The 18,941-nt window shown below is 40.8% G+C and overlaps 1 protein-coding gene across 1 annotated transcript in view; it reads right to left on the minus strand.

Moving 5' to 3' along the window:
- Nucleotides 1–7,676, minus strand: part of SLAIN2 (SLAIN motif family member 2) — a 245,088-nt gene extending 237,412 nt beyond the window's left edge. The window contains exon 1 of the mRNA XM_069201609.1: nucleotides 6,863–7,676. Within this exon, the coding sequence (XP_069057710.1) occupies nucleotides 6,863–7,278 (416 nt within the window). The 5' untranslated portion in view covers nucleotides 7,279–7,676. The remainder of the gene's footprint in view (nucleotides 1–6,862) is intronic.
- Between the last annotated feature and the right edge of the window lie 11,265 nt (nucleotides 7,677–18,941).

An 18,941-nucleotide genomic window follows, 5' to 3' on the forward strand; every position in this document is an offset into this window, starting at 1 on the left:
CCTTGTTTGGAATATCATTACAGTAGGCCTACTAATTCTAAAAATGCCCTCTAGGGGCTAAGGACAGGGTTACACTGCATTACTTTCTCCTGTTTTTCTTATGGTGTTATCCCCTCTAGGGGCTAACAATATGGTTACATTACCATTTTCTTACAAATGATATTTTCGTTATAGTACCTTCTAGGGGCTGTTTTGAGTATTACATTCTAATACCAAAAGTTTATTTCTAATAAAGGTTTATATGATAATTGTAATAAGTAGAGATTATGAAAACATTACAATTATGACCATACTTCAGGCCAACTTAACATCCTTATTAAACTATGACGGTTTGAACACTCTTTTTGTTTGGGTGACCCTTCTAGTTTATTTCTCCTCTTTGGCTGTCTTATGCCTTTTTTGTGGGAACTCTAATGGTGAGGTGGTGAAAGTGGTATTCTATTGGAATTAGCATGGTAGATTTAAATTAGGATGCTAAATACCAACATTTTCATTTTTTGCTGCAGAGAAAAGAAGGTGGTAAATGGAAGTGCTTTCGTCTTATGCAGGGCCACTTGAATTATTTGGCAGGAAAAGACGTAATTATGAGGTAGGGTTGACCAGTTTATGTGGCAAGAAAAGTCCAGTTACAAATTTACAATGCCAATAGCTCCAACTCAAGCAAATGCGAGATCTATTGCATTGCAAATGATTGTTATAAATAGCATGGCTTGTCTTTCAAACATTTTTCACTCAGAAAACTCAAACAAATTTTAAAGGAAATAAGTAAGCATTAGAATATAAAGGAAACACTACCCAAGGCCTAATTTATTTTCCACAGGATTCAACCATTTTCACTACTCCACTTGCTCAGGAAGCAGATTTATAGGCCTCCAGGAAAGGTACTGTACTGAGTACAGCTTACAATCTCAATGCCAGATGAGCGAGTGCTGCAAACGGCCCATCTCCCAGCACCATGAAAGTCTTTGTGTGCCAAACTGTGAGATTTGTAGAATGCAGGAGAAAAAAGAAAACAAACCCCTAAAGCCAATTTTTCAGTCATAACCTAACTAACATATACTTGTTGCTGTGCTTTTACAGACAAGCTGGGAAGGGTGAGGTGCAACACAGCACAAGGTGGTATTTGAGGTGGGAAGTAGCACAAGAGGGAGAAAGCCAGCAAACACATGCGCACGTATGGCCTTCTGAATGAAAAAGAAAAACAATTGTACCTTAGATGTGAGCAAAAGAAGGATACAGGTCAGCCAATGTGAAGGATTGCAATGAAGCTATTCTCCAGGGGAGGGAAAAACACAAGAAAAGGAAGGCAAGCCATCAAATAAAGAAGCACATTCGTGACAGTGACAATAAAGCCAACCAATAGTAAGCAATGGGGAAGTTGTATTTCTACTGTAAACTCACAAATAATCTTTCCAGCCAGATAGCTTGCACTGCCTAGTAGGCTTGACCTATAAAGGACCTCACCCGTCAAAGTGGCATGCTCCATCACGGGAGCCCTCATCACCACAGATCCAATCTCTGGTGTCTGTGATACTGCACGGAGCTGTTCAGAAGGGTTTTTTTAAATATATATTTTATTACCTGCTAGTAAGTCATGCAAGTGGGGACTGAAAAAAGTTAAACATTTGTCCAGAGAGGCAAATATGTTATATTGGTGCTTCTCAGTCACAGCAATAAAAACAAGGGTCATGTACTAAGCAGATCCTTGGTATTAATTGAGTGTTGACATGTTTTTGCCCATGTGATAGGCCCAAGAAGGTCCAGGGCATTCTACAAGACCAGAATCCTTTGTTTTTTTAATATGAAATATAAATAGTTCTCTGCTATCTCCATAAAGTCCTATCAAGGGCAAGGTCTCAGAAGAGAATAAAAAGCATTGTCTTGTATTGTGACAAACTATGTTATGAATAAAATACAATTTTGGTTATAAAAAAAAAGCACTGTCTTACATATCTGTTTGCATAATAGTTTGAGACCTATACTATAATTAGAATGTGGGCCATCAGGCTCAATTAGTTCACGAGTCGGGTACCAAGCGTCTTGTGAGCGATGTCATTACCACACACGGTCGATCTTTTAAAAATGTCTCTGTTGTATCAAAGCGTCTAATACCACTGGGGCTACAAGCAATGGTATGAAGGGAACTGTCATTAATGGTGGATTCTAGGTTCCTTTGGACTATTAAAACTATATTATAATTTCTGGAGATGTTTGGATATTTAAATTAGCCTAACCTAGATCCAAAAACTAGATTTTGGGCAAGAAATCAACAAAGAAATACTTTGGTTTGGGTTTTTGAGTAAATATGCGTTTCAAGGATGGAATGGTGGTTTAAAGCTCTGAATTGCAGATAAAGGGGTGTGTTTTTTTTTTTTAATCCATGGAGGAAACCAATGGGAGTTGGTAATATGAATTAATCAATGGGCTAAGGATCAAGGTTCAGTAGAGTGTCAACTCATTATGAATGGAAGGTGAGACAATTTGCCAAGATGTTTACTAGTAAGGTAATGAAGCTCAGTAATTTCTCACACAAGATTAAACTTTAACAGGGAACAAATGCATGTTGGACAAAGTTGTCCAGAGTATACAAAAGTCTGAATGGAACTGAGAGATATTCTAGGCGAGTTGATGGAGGATGGAATCATTAAAGAGGATAAATCCTTTGAGTGGATGTCAATTATGGTCTTGGCCAGGAAGGCTGACAATAGTTTGAGATTATGTGAGTTTGAGAGCACTTATTCCCTTGTTACTAGCGGTCACCCACTGTCAAAGATTAAGGAATGTATCACTAATCTGAAGGGTGCCAACGTGTTTTCTAACATCAGATTGTGTTACTTCCAGAATCAAAGTTTCTAACTGCCATGCCTCACCCCTTAAGGTCTGTTCACTTAAAAATTATGCAACTCAGCCTAGCTGAACAGAAACATCTGTTTTTCAGAGAGTGGTGTACCACATTTCAAGTGGTAGAACATTTTGTAAAATGTTTCCAAAATTATTAATATTCTCAAGGAATAAAATTAGCATTTGAAAAAGGATGAAACTTGTTTGAAAGGCTGCAGAAGAATGGTTTGACTAAAAAAATAAAAATAAAAAATAAAAAAATGAATAAGTACTAGTCATTCCAAAGATGTGAAGACTATCAGGGACACATGATTGCGGGTGGGAGAAGGGGGAGAAATACAGCTAATTCAGAATGCTTCCTCTCCAGACTCCAAGAAGAAGCCGTTATTTGTTGCAGGATTGTGCCAAAAATACATTCGGTCATAATTTTGCTAAGACTGGACCATTGTGGATATTAGTGACAAAAGTTAAAGTATGACTGGACCAGCAACACTGCATTTGAAAAAAAATCTAATTGGACGGCATGAATTTGACAAACCTTTTAGTGTGTCGGTTAGATGTTCTGACTGGATGCCAGCATGTATTATTTGGGAGCAATTTTGGCCCAGAAACCAGTAAAGAGGAAAGGCAATGTGGCATTTTCTTCATGTATGTTAAGTATCAAGAAAAGAAAATACGCTGTTATGGAAAACGAATTGCTAACGTGTGCCCAATTGAAAACTTCAGAAATAATATTTGGGGTATTTAGTTTGAATAAAGGTCTGATCACAAGCCATTAGTAGTAATTTTGTCTTCTGGTGGTTATATGATTGTGTTTGATATAATAGGAGTATAGTCTCCGTTTTTTTATGGTTATGGGGGAAATGTATTATGGCTGTTTATCGGGACTTCTATGTGATTCTAATTGCATTGATTCTGGGGCTGATAATAATGATATGTATGTGGTGACTACCATCCCGGAAGTGGTGGCTGAAAAGTTCAGATGTATACATAAGAATGAAACAGGAGAAGCTGAGGGTAATAACGTAATTTTAGTCTGTTAAGAGGTTTATAATGAGGGATTGGCATGACCATAAAATAACTATGAGCTATTCATGTTATCTAGTAGCAGGTGAGTTAGAGTTGGAGAAAAACTGCAGTTCAAAGCAGGAAGTTGTGTCTCGCTGAAAGGGATTCACAAGAAGGTTTTGTGTTCCTCATAAAGATCATATGGTCATGTCCTCCACAAAAGTTGTTTTTTGTAGGCAGAGTGTTGAAACTGTAGACAAGTGGGTGAAAGAATATTCGGAGTGTTATGACATCGAAAGATGCTTGAAAACTAAAACACCACCACTCACTCCACTAGCATGGCATCTCTATCCTTGGACGAAAATAGCTTTTTGATATTTCTGGATGATTCATAGTTATCTAGTGATTTCCTAATTTACCTGACTTGTGGTAGATACATAAATCTAACTGGGGTTCTCCACAATAATAATAGGGAGACAGTGGGTACCCAAATCAAGCAGTTGGAAAGAATCAGAATATCTTCTGTGAAGCTTAAATATTATGTGAACTTAGCCTAAATAATTTTACGAAATTTCAAACCTTTGTTTTCAAGGGAAATAAGGTTACATTTAACTTTGCTTTGACTTTCCTTTATCCTTTTAGAACTTTTTTGCCTGCTATTTGTTTTATTATGGAGTGTTATTGCCTCTTCGTGTTCTCCTTTGGAATGTGGCAGGAGTCTGACATCTTGATACAAAAGTTAATTGTTGATACAGTTGATGTGCCTGTATTTACATGTCCTTATATTGTATTACAGCATATGTGTAGCACAAAAGTATGCTGTCTTTGCTCTGAGACTATGTGGGAAGTGTTTACATTGCGTGGATAATGACCACCGGGGAAACTTGTTGTGTTATGGGATGCAGCATGTGGAGATGTGATGAAGAGGAAGTGAAAGACAGACACTTTTTTTTTTTAATAATCTGTAGTATGGTAACAGCTCATAATCCGCCTATACTGGAGCGGAAAGCTTTTTTAAAATTATTATTTATGTTCAGAATTTCTACGTTGACTGTGGTAGGTCATTCATTTTGAGGATCTTAAGAATCCAGGGAAGTAAGAGAAGTGGAGAAAGTGAGGGTGAATCAGAGATCTGCTTGGATAGAATGTTTGAGTTCTCCTTTGCTTCACCGGCATTATGAAATTTTCCAAGAACTATTGAGCTAAAATAACCTTTTTTTCCTTATTTGATGCCAGTGCTCAGAGTAATATTAGGGATAGCAGTGTTGAATAGGTTAGGCCTGAAAATTCAAGCAATGTGTAGCAGAATTCGTCAGTCATCACAGATCTGTTTAGTTAGTAATGAATAAAGTGGGCTGGTGTAGACTATATGTGTCTTTCAGTTGTGAGCAAGTTTCTACAGGTCTTTTAATACATGATATGCCTGTCCCACTGACAAAGAGGGTTCAAATAAGGTATTGGTATATGGTATTAAATGGTGATATTAGAATGACTTGCGGGACTGTCACAAAGACTAGAGTTTTAAGCACAAAAAGTAGTTTCTGAAGTAAGAGGTCCGATGGTGAAGAATGATGTAGGCCTTATAGTTTGTGTTGCAGTAGAGAATGTATTCAGGTCAGTAAATATTCAATATAGCCCTGAAAAAGTCACTGTTGTGACGAAACAAGTGTTGGATTTGTGTTCTAACAACACATGTATGATACAGGCTACCACTATACGTGGCCTATGATTGCTCCAACTACAGGAAATATTTATTGACCTGAATAAATTCTCTACTAGAACACGAACTATAAGGAATACATCATTCTTCACCATCGGACCTCTTACATCAGAAACTACTTTTGTGCTTATAATTGTATGTGCTTATGAGTGCTGTGGTCTTAGCTGTATCTTTGTACTTTATTTTATGTTTGTCTTTATGGATCAAATAACTTTTGCCTCATAGTAGGTAGGGCAATTGACCACTGTAGCCCCAATCGAATTAGACCTACTTTGAGATTATTTTGGACACAAGGAGGTGCAGTTTTTTTGCCATTACTACTACTATACACAATTGTATACAAAGACTAGAGTAACTGCCCTCCATCTTGAAACGATCAAGCACTAAACTTAGCTCAAATGATGTCAGTGTTATCATTTAGGGTCGGGAAATACACAAATAGCCAATGGCTTGAAGCGAGTTAAGCGAAAGTTCACTATAACTGTATGTTAAGGTACTAGATATAATATGTCCGGTGGTTACAGCAACAGATAAAGATATCTGTAGGTGAGAACTAATAATCAACACTATTCAGCACATAACTATTTACTTAATCAACAAACCAAGAAGACATTTTTCATCATCCAAGCGCTTTGAAAATCATGTCAAATTGAAGATGAAGTTAAGAAAAGAAAGCTTAATGAACAAAAAGTACGTGTCAAGAAGCAAAGGTGGGTGTATAGACGAAAATAAAGCAGGAGGAGTAAAACGTTTACGCCAGAGAACCTGGGACATGGGAATACAAATGGGGAAGAGGGGTAAAATGCCACATGGCGATTGTGACTGAGGGAAGTATAGAGCGTTGACATACCAGATGGTGTGAGGCAAAAGTAAACGAACCAGGCATAAATGAGTAAAGATGGGGCCTGTCGGAGAGACATGAGTGTGACAAAAAAAGGTTCTGGTCAGAAGCGCTTAGTGTCGACAGGACGACTGCCTGCCCGAGGGCAAACGAGCACCAAAGAGAGTGCACAATTCAATCTTGGGAGGTATAGAAATGTACAAAATTAGTTGGATTAAGCACAATTGGAAAAAAAAGGGAAGGAGAGCGAGAATGGCATCCAGAGAAGAGAAGAGAAGCACAGGGAAAGTACGGCTACGCGGTAGTTAACACACAGTGCCAGCTGTAACAACAGAGTGAAGAGACACACAAAAGGGTGCTAGATAGAAAAAGGGGGACTACATGATGCATAACGTGCTAAGAAACGAAGCAATACAGGGTGTGAAATATTCATATAGGAACATGTGCCCCACCAGCTCTCCTCTTGCTCGAAGTCTATCAGTCTCTCCATCTCCTCGAGCCGCAAGGGCTTCACTTCGTCTAGAAGGGAATGGTCCAGTTCGGGCTCCGGGGGTGTCGGTACCTCTTGGAGCCTCCTGTTAAACGGTAGTTCTTCTTCAGAATACGATCCAGGGCTGCCGAACCCCCCGCCAGAGCCCAGCAGCGCCCGAGCCACAGGACCTGAACCAAGAAGTGCCGCTGCTGCTACCACAGCAGCTGGGTGAGACAGCCGTGGACCAGGGGCACCTGCAGCCGGCGGCGGGGAGAGCACCGGGCCGGCAGTGCTGCGGCTCCGTAGCTGCTCGTTCTGCTTCTCCAGCTTCTTTACCAGCTCCTGCAGCTTCCGCACCTCCGCGTCCGCACTCAGGTTGGAGTTGATGTCCTCCATGGCAAAGGTAGCGATGCGGACCCTGCCGCCCTCTCGCTGGGTTTCCGCGCCCTCTCTTATGTTAGTGTCTTTCTCCCTGGTACCCAGCTGTCCCTGCCGCTCCCAGGGCGGTCACTCCCCGAGGGCAAATCCAGTTCTCTTCCTGCAATCGCTCTTTCCAGGCTCTCTAATACCAGGGCTGTTACTACTATTCCAAGTGCGGCTCCTATCTATCCGGATATCACAAGTCCTCACGCCACAGCTGTCAGTTCTTCTGATTGTCCCTACCCCGGGGAGAGACTCCCTCCCCGACTGTCACTGGGCATTGCCCGGCCACCGCCCATCGTCCATGCCACCGGCCCCAATGCAGCGGGCGGACCCCGCACAACTTCCAACACCCAAACCGGCCTGCCAGCGTCGGCCTACGGTGGCCCGGAGGGGCCAGGCCACTCCCACTCGGAGTTCTGCTGGCGATAGGGTGACGCCATCTTTCTAAAGGCGACAGTTAGAAGTGCCAAACATGGAGGGGATGAGTATCAGCAGCAACGGGTACAAACCCTCTCCAGACGTTGAATAACACGCGTTGTACACGTCGAAAGCACAGCTTTAGCCCTGAAGTTACAAGCTGTCGGTTAGAAAAAGCCATAAACATAGAGAAGGGACTAAAAGAGTAGGCAGCTTCATCTAGAGAGTAAATATGGTGGCCATGGTAGAACGAATGTATTTTACGAACATTGCTCTGGAGTGATATTATATCAACACAGGGTTATTCAATTGTGATTTTTATATATATATATATATATATATATATATATATATATATATATATATATATATATATATCTTTTTTATTCTTCTTCTTCTTTTATTTTTTTTACTTATTACTATAACTTAACTGTTGTCAATGGTCACTTCCTTTCGCGTTAAAATGTAGCATCGTTCCTAAAGCAAAATTGACGCTTTGACTAACGGGATATGCTGGAACCGACTCTTCGAAGTCCACCCTTTCATTTCCAGAACTTTCAGTGGCAGGCGCAGCAGACAGTGCAGCTGTCTGCATCGGAATTCGGGGACGCGGCATCATAGCTTTCACAACGACGCCCAGGGCACATATTTTGCTTCTGCTCTCCACGGCTAGAAGTTTTTTTTTTTTTTTTAGCATAAATACTGTAGGGTATTATTGCCAGATCATACAAGGGATTCCAACAGTTCACATCTTTCTGACTGAGATTGAAAGTTTGCATCTTAATATGTGGCAGTTCTGTATCTGTGGTGTTTTATACTGTGGCAAAGGGGGTTTGAAAGGTAAACCAGACCTGTCAAGTCACTCTCATTTGTACTGCCTCTCTAGTGTATGTCATAATATAGTTGTTTGCAAGCGTTATTCCATTATGCTTTACCTCACCCTGTCCTTGGGCCTGTGTTGTAGTGTCTTCCCCAGCCCAGAAGCACGCAGATCAATTACGCCACACGGGAGCTGCAGTCAAACATTACTTTGTTCCTCAGCATACACAAACACACTGTGCATCACATCACACTTTCCGTTAACCACACTTTAACACCTCGCCTGTACATTATGTACTTCCTGTTCAGAGTCCACCCAGATCCAAAGGATTCTAGTGCGCATAACATCAAGATGCTACATCTCCCTCTTTGTTAAATAAAAAGGTGGCACAACTCACCAAAATCACATTTCCTCAATTAGCCAGCGAGGGGCTCACACTTGTCTGCCGGCTCAGGTGATCCGATATGATTGAGGTCCAGCGTGATCGGCCAACTGCACCATAATCTCATGCTCTAGAGCCGGACCTATGGGCTGGGTCGCTTCCCGTACGGTTCCAAGACTCGACAAGTATTGTGGTAGGTGTTTGATATGTGATGTTTTCCAAGTGAGGGATGCATGTGCTATCACCATATGTCCTTTGCACGTCATTACCTGTAGCATAAGCAGCAAAGGAGTGTCGGTTTCCTCTGAGTTTTTGCTTAACCATATCCCAGTCTCCTTCATCAAAAACTATCTCCGGGGCATAGCAATGCTAATCTGCATATGTTTTCATTTTTCTTTTCCGAGGCACACTGATGTCTTGAATCGTGTCAGTATTCAATGATCGATCTGGGGTTTATTGAGGTAGTTTTATACTGATAGCTCTCCCAAATAGCACGGTGTCTGGACTCTCACCAATTGTGGAGTGAGGAGTTGATTGATATGCCCAGAGGGCCTGACACATGGCTTGGTTCAAATCGATTCTCTACATGGATACTCACTGATTGAGGGTGCCCATGAATCGTTCAGCTACACCACTGGATTGGGGCCCGAGGCGTGTACTCTTCTGGTGTTTGACATTGACTCAGATGAGAAATTCTTTGAACTTTTCACTGTTAAAGGGCGGGCCATTATCCGATTTGAGGACTTTGGGGATGCCCCGCATTGCAAAGATGTAATCAAGCCATTCTACTAATTTGTCATGGGTTGTTGAAGCTAGGTCTTCCACCAAAGGAATCATGAATATTCGTCTATGACTAGATTGTGTCCATTTCCTAAAGGCCCAAAAAGTCAACTGCAACTCTGTCCCAGGCATGGGCAGGAAAATCAGACATTGTCACTCAGTATTGCATCACCTTGAGAGACAAACAGCTGCAAATGTGGCATGCCTTCACCTCTTTCTCGACTCGCTCATATAGCCAAGGGAACCACATTCGATCTCTTAATGCTCTATTTGTAGCTACAATACCACGGTGTCCTTCATGGGCCAGCTCAATGACCCGCTGTCTGAGGCTTCCAGGTATGACAGTTCTCGAGCCTCGTAGTATTACGCCGTCCTGGGCGACTGCTAACTCATCCTGTACATTTTTTAACTTTTGACGAGGGGCTGGCTATTTCTCCTGCATGATCGCATGGTAATCAGTTGTTTCATTATGTTCATGTCTTTACCTGCATTGGTGACAGCTATGATTTGTTCCACAGCCAGTGCTGCTGGAGTTCACAATAAATTTGAGATATGCTTCAGCTGTCTTGGATATCGATGATACTGCGGCACTCCTGAAAAGTAATGGCCATTGTGTTGAGCAGGTATCGACCCTAGCCGTACCGAGCTCGCATCAACCGTTATTTCAGCATGTAACTTGGGGTCAAAGTAGGCCATATCTGGTGCATTCTCAATTGCATGTCTAATGTCTTTAAAATTCTGGTTGCATTCCAGAAACCACTGGAACTGTACATTTCGGTATGTCAAGTCTCTTAATGGGGCACTCACTGTAGCAAAATTGTGGCTGTATCTTGAGCAGTAACTGGCTATGCCTAAAAAGGATCGCAACAAGGTGACGTCTGGTGGGGGGAGGTTGACAGTGCTTGCACCTTTTCTGGATCTGGAGTAATTCCCCCGTCAGAGGATATGTGCCCAAAGAATATGAGTTTGGCTTTGTGAAACTCACACTTTGTGGCATTCAGAATGAGACCTGCATCAGTGAGTAGCTGGCATACTTGGGTAAGAGTTTTGTTGTGTTCTTTTTGTGTTCTCCCAAAAATTAGTATGTCATCACTGTAATTGAAAGTGTTTATAACAGGTTGGATCACTCAGCGAATAACATCCTGCTATATTTCAGCAGCCAAAGATACTCCAAAACTCAGTCTCCTATATCTGAACAAACCAACATGAGTTGAAAAGGTAGTAATTTACCTGCAGGTCTTTCCAACTTGAATCAATGGTATCCTTTATTCAGGTCAAGGCAGTAAGACACTTTGACTTCGTTCAATTGCATGATCATGTCCACTGTGCATACCAAGGTGTCTCTCCCTCACAATGGCTTTGTTTACATGTTGCATATCAACGCAAATGTGCACTGCTCCACTACTGTCCTTTTTTGGTACTACTACTGTGGGCGAAACCCATGGTGTAAGAACTGTGGGGCGTTCGATTATCTCATGTTTTAAGAGGGCTTCCAACACTTTCTCTACCGCTTCTTGTAGATTGAAAGCAACTCTGCATTGATGTGAAGCTGTACTTTCACTTTCTTAAGTTTTCCCAGGCCATGGAACAGCGACTGGAAATTTACAAAGTCCCTTGTAGAACATGAATGATGGCTCGCATCAATGTCTTTTTGTGTCGCATTGTCACTGTAAAGGACCCTTGGATTTTCAATGGCTCAGAAGTAGCTCAGGTATACACCATTGTGTTTGATGGAGTGAGGCCAGGCACAGGGGATAGGCTGCTAAACCTTTCTGCTGGCATAATATTAATCAACGCGCCACTGTCCATGATGAAAGTTATTGGATGATCGTTCACTTTCAACTTGATCTTGGGACAGAGTCCAAATGACGTTTGTCGCTCTGCTTGGTGAACTTTCTTTGAACTGTGATATTCTTTACATGTAGCCAACCCCACATGTGCACGCCTTCTTTTGGTGGATATCATCAGTGCACATTCATTTTCTTCGCTGGTGCTAGATAATGATGTTGATTTGTACTTGATGACAATTTATTTTGCCTGGTTCCTACTTGTCGTAGCTAATGTTGCTTTTCTGTATAAGGGGCATGGCACAAATGCTTCTGGAACTTTCTCATGGCCAATTTCCCTTGTCGTTGTGACACACTTGAGTTTTCTTTGGCTCAGCACACAGTTATGAAATGGTTCTCTTTTCCACAACCTTTGCAAACTTGTCCTACACGTGGACACTCACCTTAATGGGGAAACAAAAATCCACATCAAAAGCATAGTTTTGTTTTCTTTGAAGACTTTGACCTATATGTATTTGTTTATGCTTGTACTTGCCTTTTACCATCAGTGCCGATTCATGGCATGCTGTTCCTGCTTCCATGTCAGCAGCTTGTCAATCTGCTCGTCCTGCTCTCACAGCAATCAGCATTTTCTCTAGTCTGTGTGTTTCTCTTAGCAGGCGCATTCCAAATGAATTTGAAAGGCAGCTGTAGGAAACTGGCACTTGTTGCAGTTACCCCCTCCCCACTTTTTGCCTGATATTGATGCTGACTCAACTGAGAGTGTGCTGGGATCCTGCTAATCAGGCCCCAGCACCAGTGTTCGTGCCCTAAAAATGTACCATTGTTTCCACAATTGGCACATCTCTGGCAGACAACTCCCTTGTAAAAGGTGCCAGTGGTACCAAGGGCCCTGTGACCAGGGAGAATCCCTAAGGGCTGCAGCATGTGTTGTGCCACCCTAAGGGACCTAACACATGCACACTGCCATAGCAGATTGTGTGTGTTGGTGGGGAGAAAAAGGAAAAGTCGACATGACATCCCCCTCAGGGTGCCATGCCAACAAAGCACTGCCTGTGGCATAGGTAAGTCACCCCTCTAGCAGCCCATGCAGCCCTAAGGCAGTGTGCACTATACCACAGGTGAGGGCATAGCTGCATGAGCAATATGCCCCAGCAGTGTCTAAGTATATTCTTAGACATTGTAAGTGCAGTGTGGCCATATTAAGTATATGCAAAAAATCAAAATATCCAACAGGGATAAATCTAAACCAAGTATCTAAGCAAAAAACTCAATTTTTTACTGAGTAGTAATTTCTTTATTACAAATAAATCAATTTAATCATAGTGTCAACAAATCGCCTATACACCTAGAAAAATAATGCACAATCAAACTATATACAAATCAAAAACAACCCTTAACAACCATACAAGCCCTGTGAAACATAAAAATGAAAGCTGCTTAACCATCAGGTGGCAAGCAGTCATGAATCCAGGTAGTGACAGTTGTGGGAGGAAAGTATCCTGTTCCAGTGAGGGAAATCAATCACTGGAATAAAAGTCCGAACCACTCCCCAAATTATTAAATCCAAATGTTTCAAAAATTCCAACCGTCACTCCTTACTACGGTATAGTCGACGCGTTTTGGCCTAAACAACTACGGCCTCCTCAGGACAATGAAGACAGTGCCTGTATATATAACACAAAAAATTACCAGCCAGAAATTACAATCAGAACAACCAAGAAATACCGCCAGGTGTGAGGACCACACCTGTTCACCAACAACACCTCATGTGTGCATAAACCGAAAAGTAAATAAATTTAGAAGTGAGATCAAAAAACTAAAAAAATTATATATACAAAAAGTCAAGCTACACCCCCTCTCAAGTACATTTTGTTAATTAAAAAGGAAGAGTCAATCCAAGAGGTATGCCACACAAGACTTACAAATTTATAAACAAAATGATAATACTGAAGAAAGAAAGTCACATATCATCCTCCGGAAATTAATCACAACAATAATCATCATACTTAAATATAAATGGAAAGAAAAACTGAGAGACGCGTAACTCAAGGGACTAACCTTAGCTTGGAAAGTTCATTGCAAGCGCAAGCAGTAATTTAAATAAGAAAGCAGCCGGACTCATGCTGTAAAAGATAAAGTAACATACGCTTAGTGAAACAGGCTTGAAGAAATCGCACAAGCCTGTCAAACGCGGGCGCGTCAAAGTGCGCAGCGCCTACTTGATTTTCAAGAAGTTTCCAGCCTTCTGTAAACAAAAATGAAGGCTTCGCCGTGAGACACGCTAAAACGGCGTGCATTTAAATAAGCTGCACCTCGGGCCGTCACCTAAGCTACACGTCCTCGATCAACATAAAAAACATAAAAAAGGGGACTGAGCGTGCTGCTTGTATTACATCACGAATGTGGAGGCCATTTTGAAGTGTGCAAGAAGCATATAAATAACTCAAAACATACTAAAGGAACAGAATTGCTTGACATAGATTAGATTACTACCAGATTAAATGAAAAGCATTTCAGTTACAATACATATTATCAAATTAATGACAATAAAAAACGATTACAAATATAATACAAACACCAAAAAATCCATAAGCAAACTGCACAAAGATTACATAATTCGGGGACTTATAATGGATAAAGACTCATGAATGGGACCTCTGCCACACTTATTATTGATAGAGCGTATCACATCGATCTCTATCTTAACAAAATGTATTATTTTAGAAACATTCAATTTATCCTATATACAATACAAACCCCAACATATAACATTAACAAATTACATTAAACTAACTTGGTATACAACTCTTGGACTGACTCTGTCCAACATATTCCACATCACATAAAGTGTAAAGTTAGAGCCACTATGGAACAGTTTATTAGGATTTAATTAAGGCCCGCATCTCAGATAAATCATTTAGCCCCCGTCTAGCCGTCCCAAATCTTTCTATCAGGCCAGCTTCCATTTTATCCAAAGCGGAAGCTAGTAGGATATCTGTTTTTGTTTTGTCCACTACATATAAAATAGACCATTTGATGTCATCTGGACGATGGTCCTGTTCCATGTAGTGGTCAACCAGAGGGGCTCCTCGTACTTTGCATCTGATCCTGGACATGTGTTGAAGTATACGTGTTTTAGCCGGTTGTGTCGTCTGGCCAATATAGGTAAGTGAACACGGGCAAGTGATACAATATATCACATGGCGTGTATTGCAGTTTGAAAAGCAATGTTGGTGGTGTATTTTACCATTCAACTGCACCTGTATACTTTTTTCTGTATATTGGCACGCCAGGCAGTTCATGCATGGAAAATGGCCAATGATAGGGGGTAGGGATAGCATACTTCTCAGATCGATTTTCTTCTTACTGTTCGAAGTGAACGGAGCATGTACTAAGGAATCATAGATGTTACGGCCTCTTTTAAAAGCGAAGAGGGGTTTATCTAAGCCTAAAGGGAGGAGCAACTTCCAATTTTTTTCAATAATGGCTCTAACCCGATTCGCATTAGGGTTATATGGTAGTACGCTGGTCAAGGGGCACACCCTATTTTTTAACTTGGGTACTAACAGGTGTTCCCGTGAAGTGTACCATGCTCGTTTGCATGCACCCTTAACAATTTTCTTGGGGTAGCCCCTGTTCAACAATCTAGAAATCAGAGCTTCTGCGTTCTGAAAATAATCTTCTTTGGTGGTACAGTTACGACGAATTCAGAGAAATTGGCCATAGGGTAAATTTTCCTTAAGAGAACGAGGGTGATTTCTTGAAAAATGAAGTAAGATGTTTCTATCGGTAGGTTTTTTGTATAAGCTCACCGAAATGTGGTCTTCACAGGATTGGATCCATAGATCCAAGAAATTGATTCATTTAGAGTCAGAGGACAACGTAAACTTAAGATTAGGTGTTAAATGATTAATCCAATCATGAAACAAGGAAAGGGCTTCCTGGTCACCTTCCCAGATCACAAAGGTGTCATCAATGTATTTTAACCATGTTTTAATATGGTTTTTGAGGGGATTATTTAGGTCAAAAATCCATTTGTCTTCAAAAAATTACATCACAAGATTTGCAATTTCTGGGGCAAAATTGCACCCCATCGCTACGCCCTTAACTTGCAGGTACATCTCATTATCAAATGAAAATACATTGTTTTTTAAACACAGTGTGCGCCAGAGCAAGCAGAAATGAAGAGGGGACCTTGTGAGGAAGAGGTCTTTGATCTAGATATACCTTCATTATTTGTAATGCCTAATTTTGTGGAATATTAGTGTAAAGTGCCTCTATGTCTAAAGTCACTAACGTTTGTGTTCTTTTGTTAACGCGTCCGTCTATGTTAATTTTATACACATAACGACTCGTTTTAGGCCGATGAATCTTTGGACCCAGTGGTGAGACACCGTAAGACGAGATAACTGATCAATATATCAATCAATATGTCAATAACATTGTCAACATATATCACCACAATATATTTCACTTTAGACATCAATAAACCTTCGACGCAACCATGACCTTTCAGTCATGAATAACCACACCTTAATGGAGTTTTGTGTATTTTATTCCCTATTGATTACAATCTAATAGCAAATGTATTAATCTCAAAACCAAGAAGCAAAAGAACATAATCACAAGGCGGCATCTACTATAAGTTTTCAACAAAGCAAAGATCACAAACATAGGATAATCATATAAAGGTAGACAAATCAAAAGGCATAGAACCTCGTAGAAGTCTTAGTTCAGCATAGCACCATGTCAGTCACGTCAGTTACGTCAGTCAAGAAGAACGCCTCATCTAACCACTGATTAGCATTAGCATGTTGGGCTTCATGCAAAACAATTTAAACATCAATTTGGAAAAATGTCTAACTAACGTCTCTAATCAAAAACACACAGCAGTTGGTACCTAGAAAGAAAAGGCAACATAAGTGAATTTTCATTAGCAACAATATAATTACCCTCTTCGGAATAGGTCAGCATACAGGGTCAGTCTTCGTCTACAGGACATCAGTTAGATCGCCGTCAGTCTATCTAAGCTAAGGGCAAGGGACACTTCCCTCATAAGGAAGAAAGTGTAATGGGGCAGTCTATGGGTGAGGATGGTTCTGTCTAAGTCTCAAATCACCAAATAGAGTGACAGAGTTTCTGGATGCAATCGATATCATTCCCTACCTAATGCCGCTTGTCTCTTGTGTCATGAGTTTTTATCCCTTTTTCGAAATACATTCCCCCAAAATTCTATTGGACGGTCACTACACCCCACTATCTGTAACCTATCAAATTATACATTAAGTAATGCATTTGTCATTTTACGATATTTCTTGAGTTTCTAATTGGTCTTCATAGTTGACGTTTTTCGTAGGTGGCATATCCGGGGTTACTTCATTTTCTGGCACACATATCAGGTCAAGAGTTCTCTTCTCTGTGCTTTAATGTCCTTGAAAGTGTCCATGTTTGTTTCGAACTCCATAATTTTTATACTAAAGCTGCTAGCATGCGGATGAGAAAATCTAGCATTGTTGCAAATAAGTGAAGAAAAGAACAATTGCTGGGTCATGGCCTTTTGCAAGTCAGCACACTGGAGAAACGGAAAAATACGCTTTAATATGAGAGCTACACAGCTAGTTTTCGACTCTCGCTAACTTAAGATGTATGAATTCTAATAAATGCAGTCTTTATACGTGTTAATATTTTCAGTTACTCATAATACAAACAATTATTTCTTACAGTCGACAATAGTTTACGCATATGAAAAATTCTCCACGTTTAGAATACGTTTCAATGAATAATATTATTAATGCAGCATTGTTAAACATAAGCATTTCACATCTATAATAGGTAATATTTAAACTACGCTCTCTCACTTTCATTGAAGGGATTACCTTCAAGTTTATTAATCAGGTGCATAGTGTCCCGCACATATGCTTTTGTATTATACACTAATGGTTTGAGGAAGAAATCCACATATTGGGCCAAAGGTTCCAGTAAGGAACCACAGGCCGCAATAATTGGTCTCCCCGGAGGATTAGAGGCATCTTTATGTATCTTCGGGAGAATGTAGAGAAGGGGAATGGGTGATTGTTTTTGATTTAGAAAGTCATATTCTTTCTTGCATATCCAACCCTCTCTGAGTGCTTTGTCAGTGATGGTAGTAATGATGGCTGTCAATCTGGGTGTGGGATCTTCTGTAGTCAAACGGTAGTGGTCCCTGTTGTTAAGTTGGCGATGTATCTCCATGCTATATTTATCTTTGTCTAATATCACTATGCCGCCACCTTTATCGGCTGGCTTAATGATGATGTTCTCATTTAATGACAATAAAAGAATAGCATTATTCTCTTCTTTGGAGCAATTAGATTTAAACGATATTTTAGTGTTGTTAAGTAAGTCAGTTTCACGAAGGACCACGTCTTCAAAAATTAGTACTTCCCGAGGCATATGAATAGTATTGGGGCAAAAAGTAGATTTTATATGTAGCCCACTAACGTTAGCTTCATTAAGAGGCATATCATCTATGTTATCTCGAAAGAAGGACCGTAACCTTACTTTACGCAAAAATCGTAAAACTTCGGTTTTAGTGTCAACTGGGTCTTGAAGTTTGGTAGGAACAAAGGACAGACCTTTATTTAGTACCTCTTGCTCTTTGCCTGAAAGAGCATGAGTAGACAAATTGTGAACAGGTATCATATCTGGAACCATGTTGATTATCTTCTGTATATTCTTTTCCTGGTACGGAATTCTCCTTGTGGGATATACAGATATCTGTTCTGGTCTTGATATTGGAATCTGACTCGTGCACCTCCCCCTCTACCTCTGTCGAAAAAAGGTTGAGTAGTGGGGTGTGCGGGGCCAGAAAAAGATTCAGATAAAAATGTTCTGTATCTGAATCCGAAGAAGTATCAGAAAAAGTGATAAATCTCCTATGTGAACGAGATTGAAATTGTAAATTCAAGTTACTGGGGTTGTTGTATTTATAGAAATCTTCTATTAAGTATATGGTCTGGGAGATTGTCATTACAAACTCCACAGTTCCATAATGGCTTCACTGAATACTGGGAAGTTTGGTATCAAACGTCTCAGCACAATAAACCCCCACTAATGCCAGTGTGGGATTTATTCAACAGTGCACACAGAGGGCATCTTAGAGATGCCCCCTGTAGTTTACCCAATCCTCTAATGTAGGACTGACTGGTCTGTGACAGCCTGCCGCAAGCAGACAAGTTTCTGACCCCATGGGGTGAGGGCCTTTGTGCTTTCTGAGGCCAGAAACAAAGCCTGCCCCCTGCAGGAACTGTAACACCTGGCGGTGAGCCTCAAAGGCTCAGGCCTCGTGTTACAGTGCCCCAGGGCATTCCAGCTAGTGGAGATGCCCGCCCCCCAGACAAAGCTCCACTTTTGGCAGCCAGTTCGACAGGAAACGTAAGAAAAACAAGGAGGGGTGACCACTTTAGCT

The sequence above is a fragment of the Pleurodeles waltl genome, chromosome 1_2 (genome assembly GCF_031143425.1).
Source record: "Pleurodeles waltl isolate 20211129_DDA chromosome 1_2, aPleWal1.hap1.20221129, whole genome shotgun sequence".
Lineage (NCBI taxonomy): Eukaryota > Metazoa > Chordata > Amphibia > Caudata > Salamandridae > Pleurodeles > Pleurodeles waltl.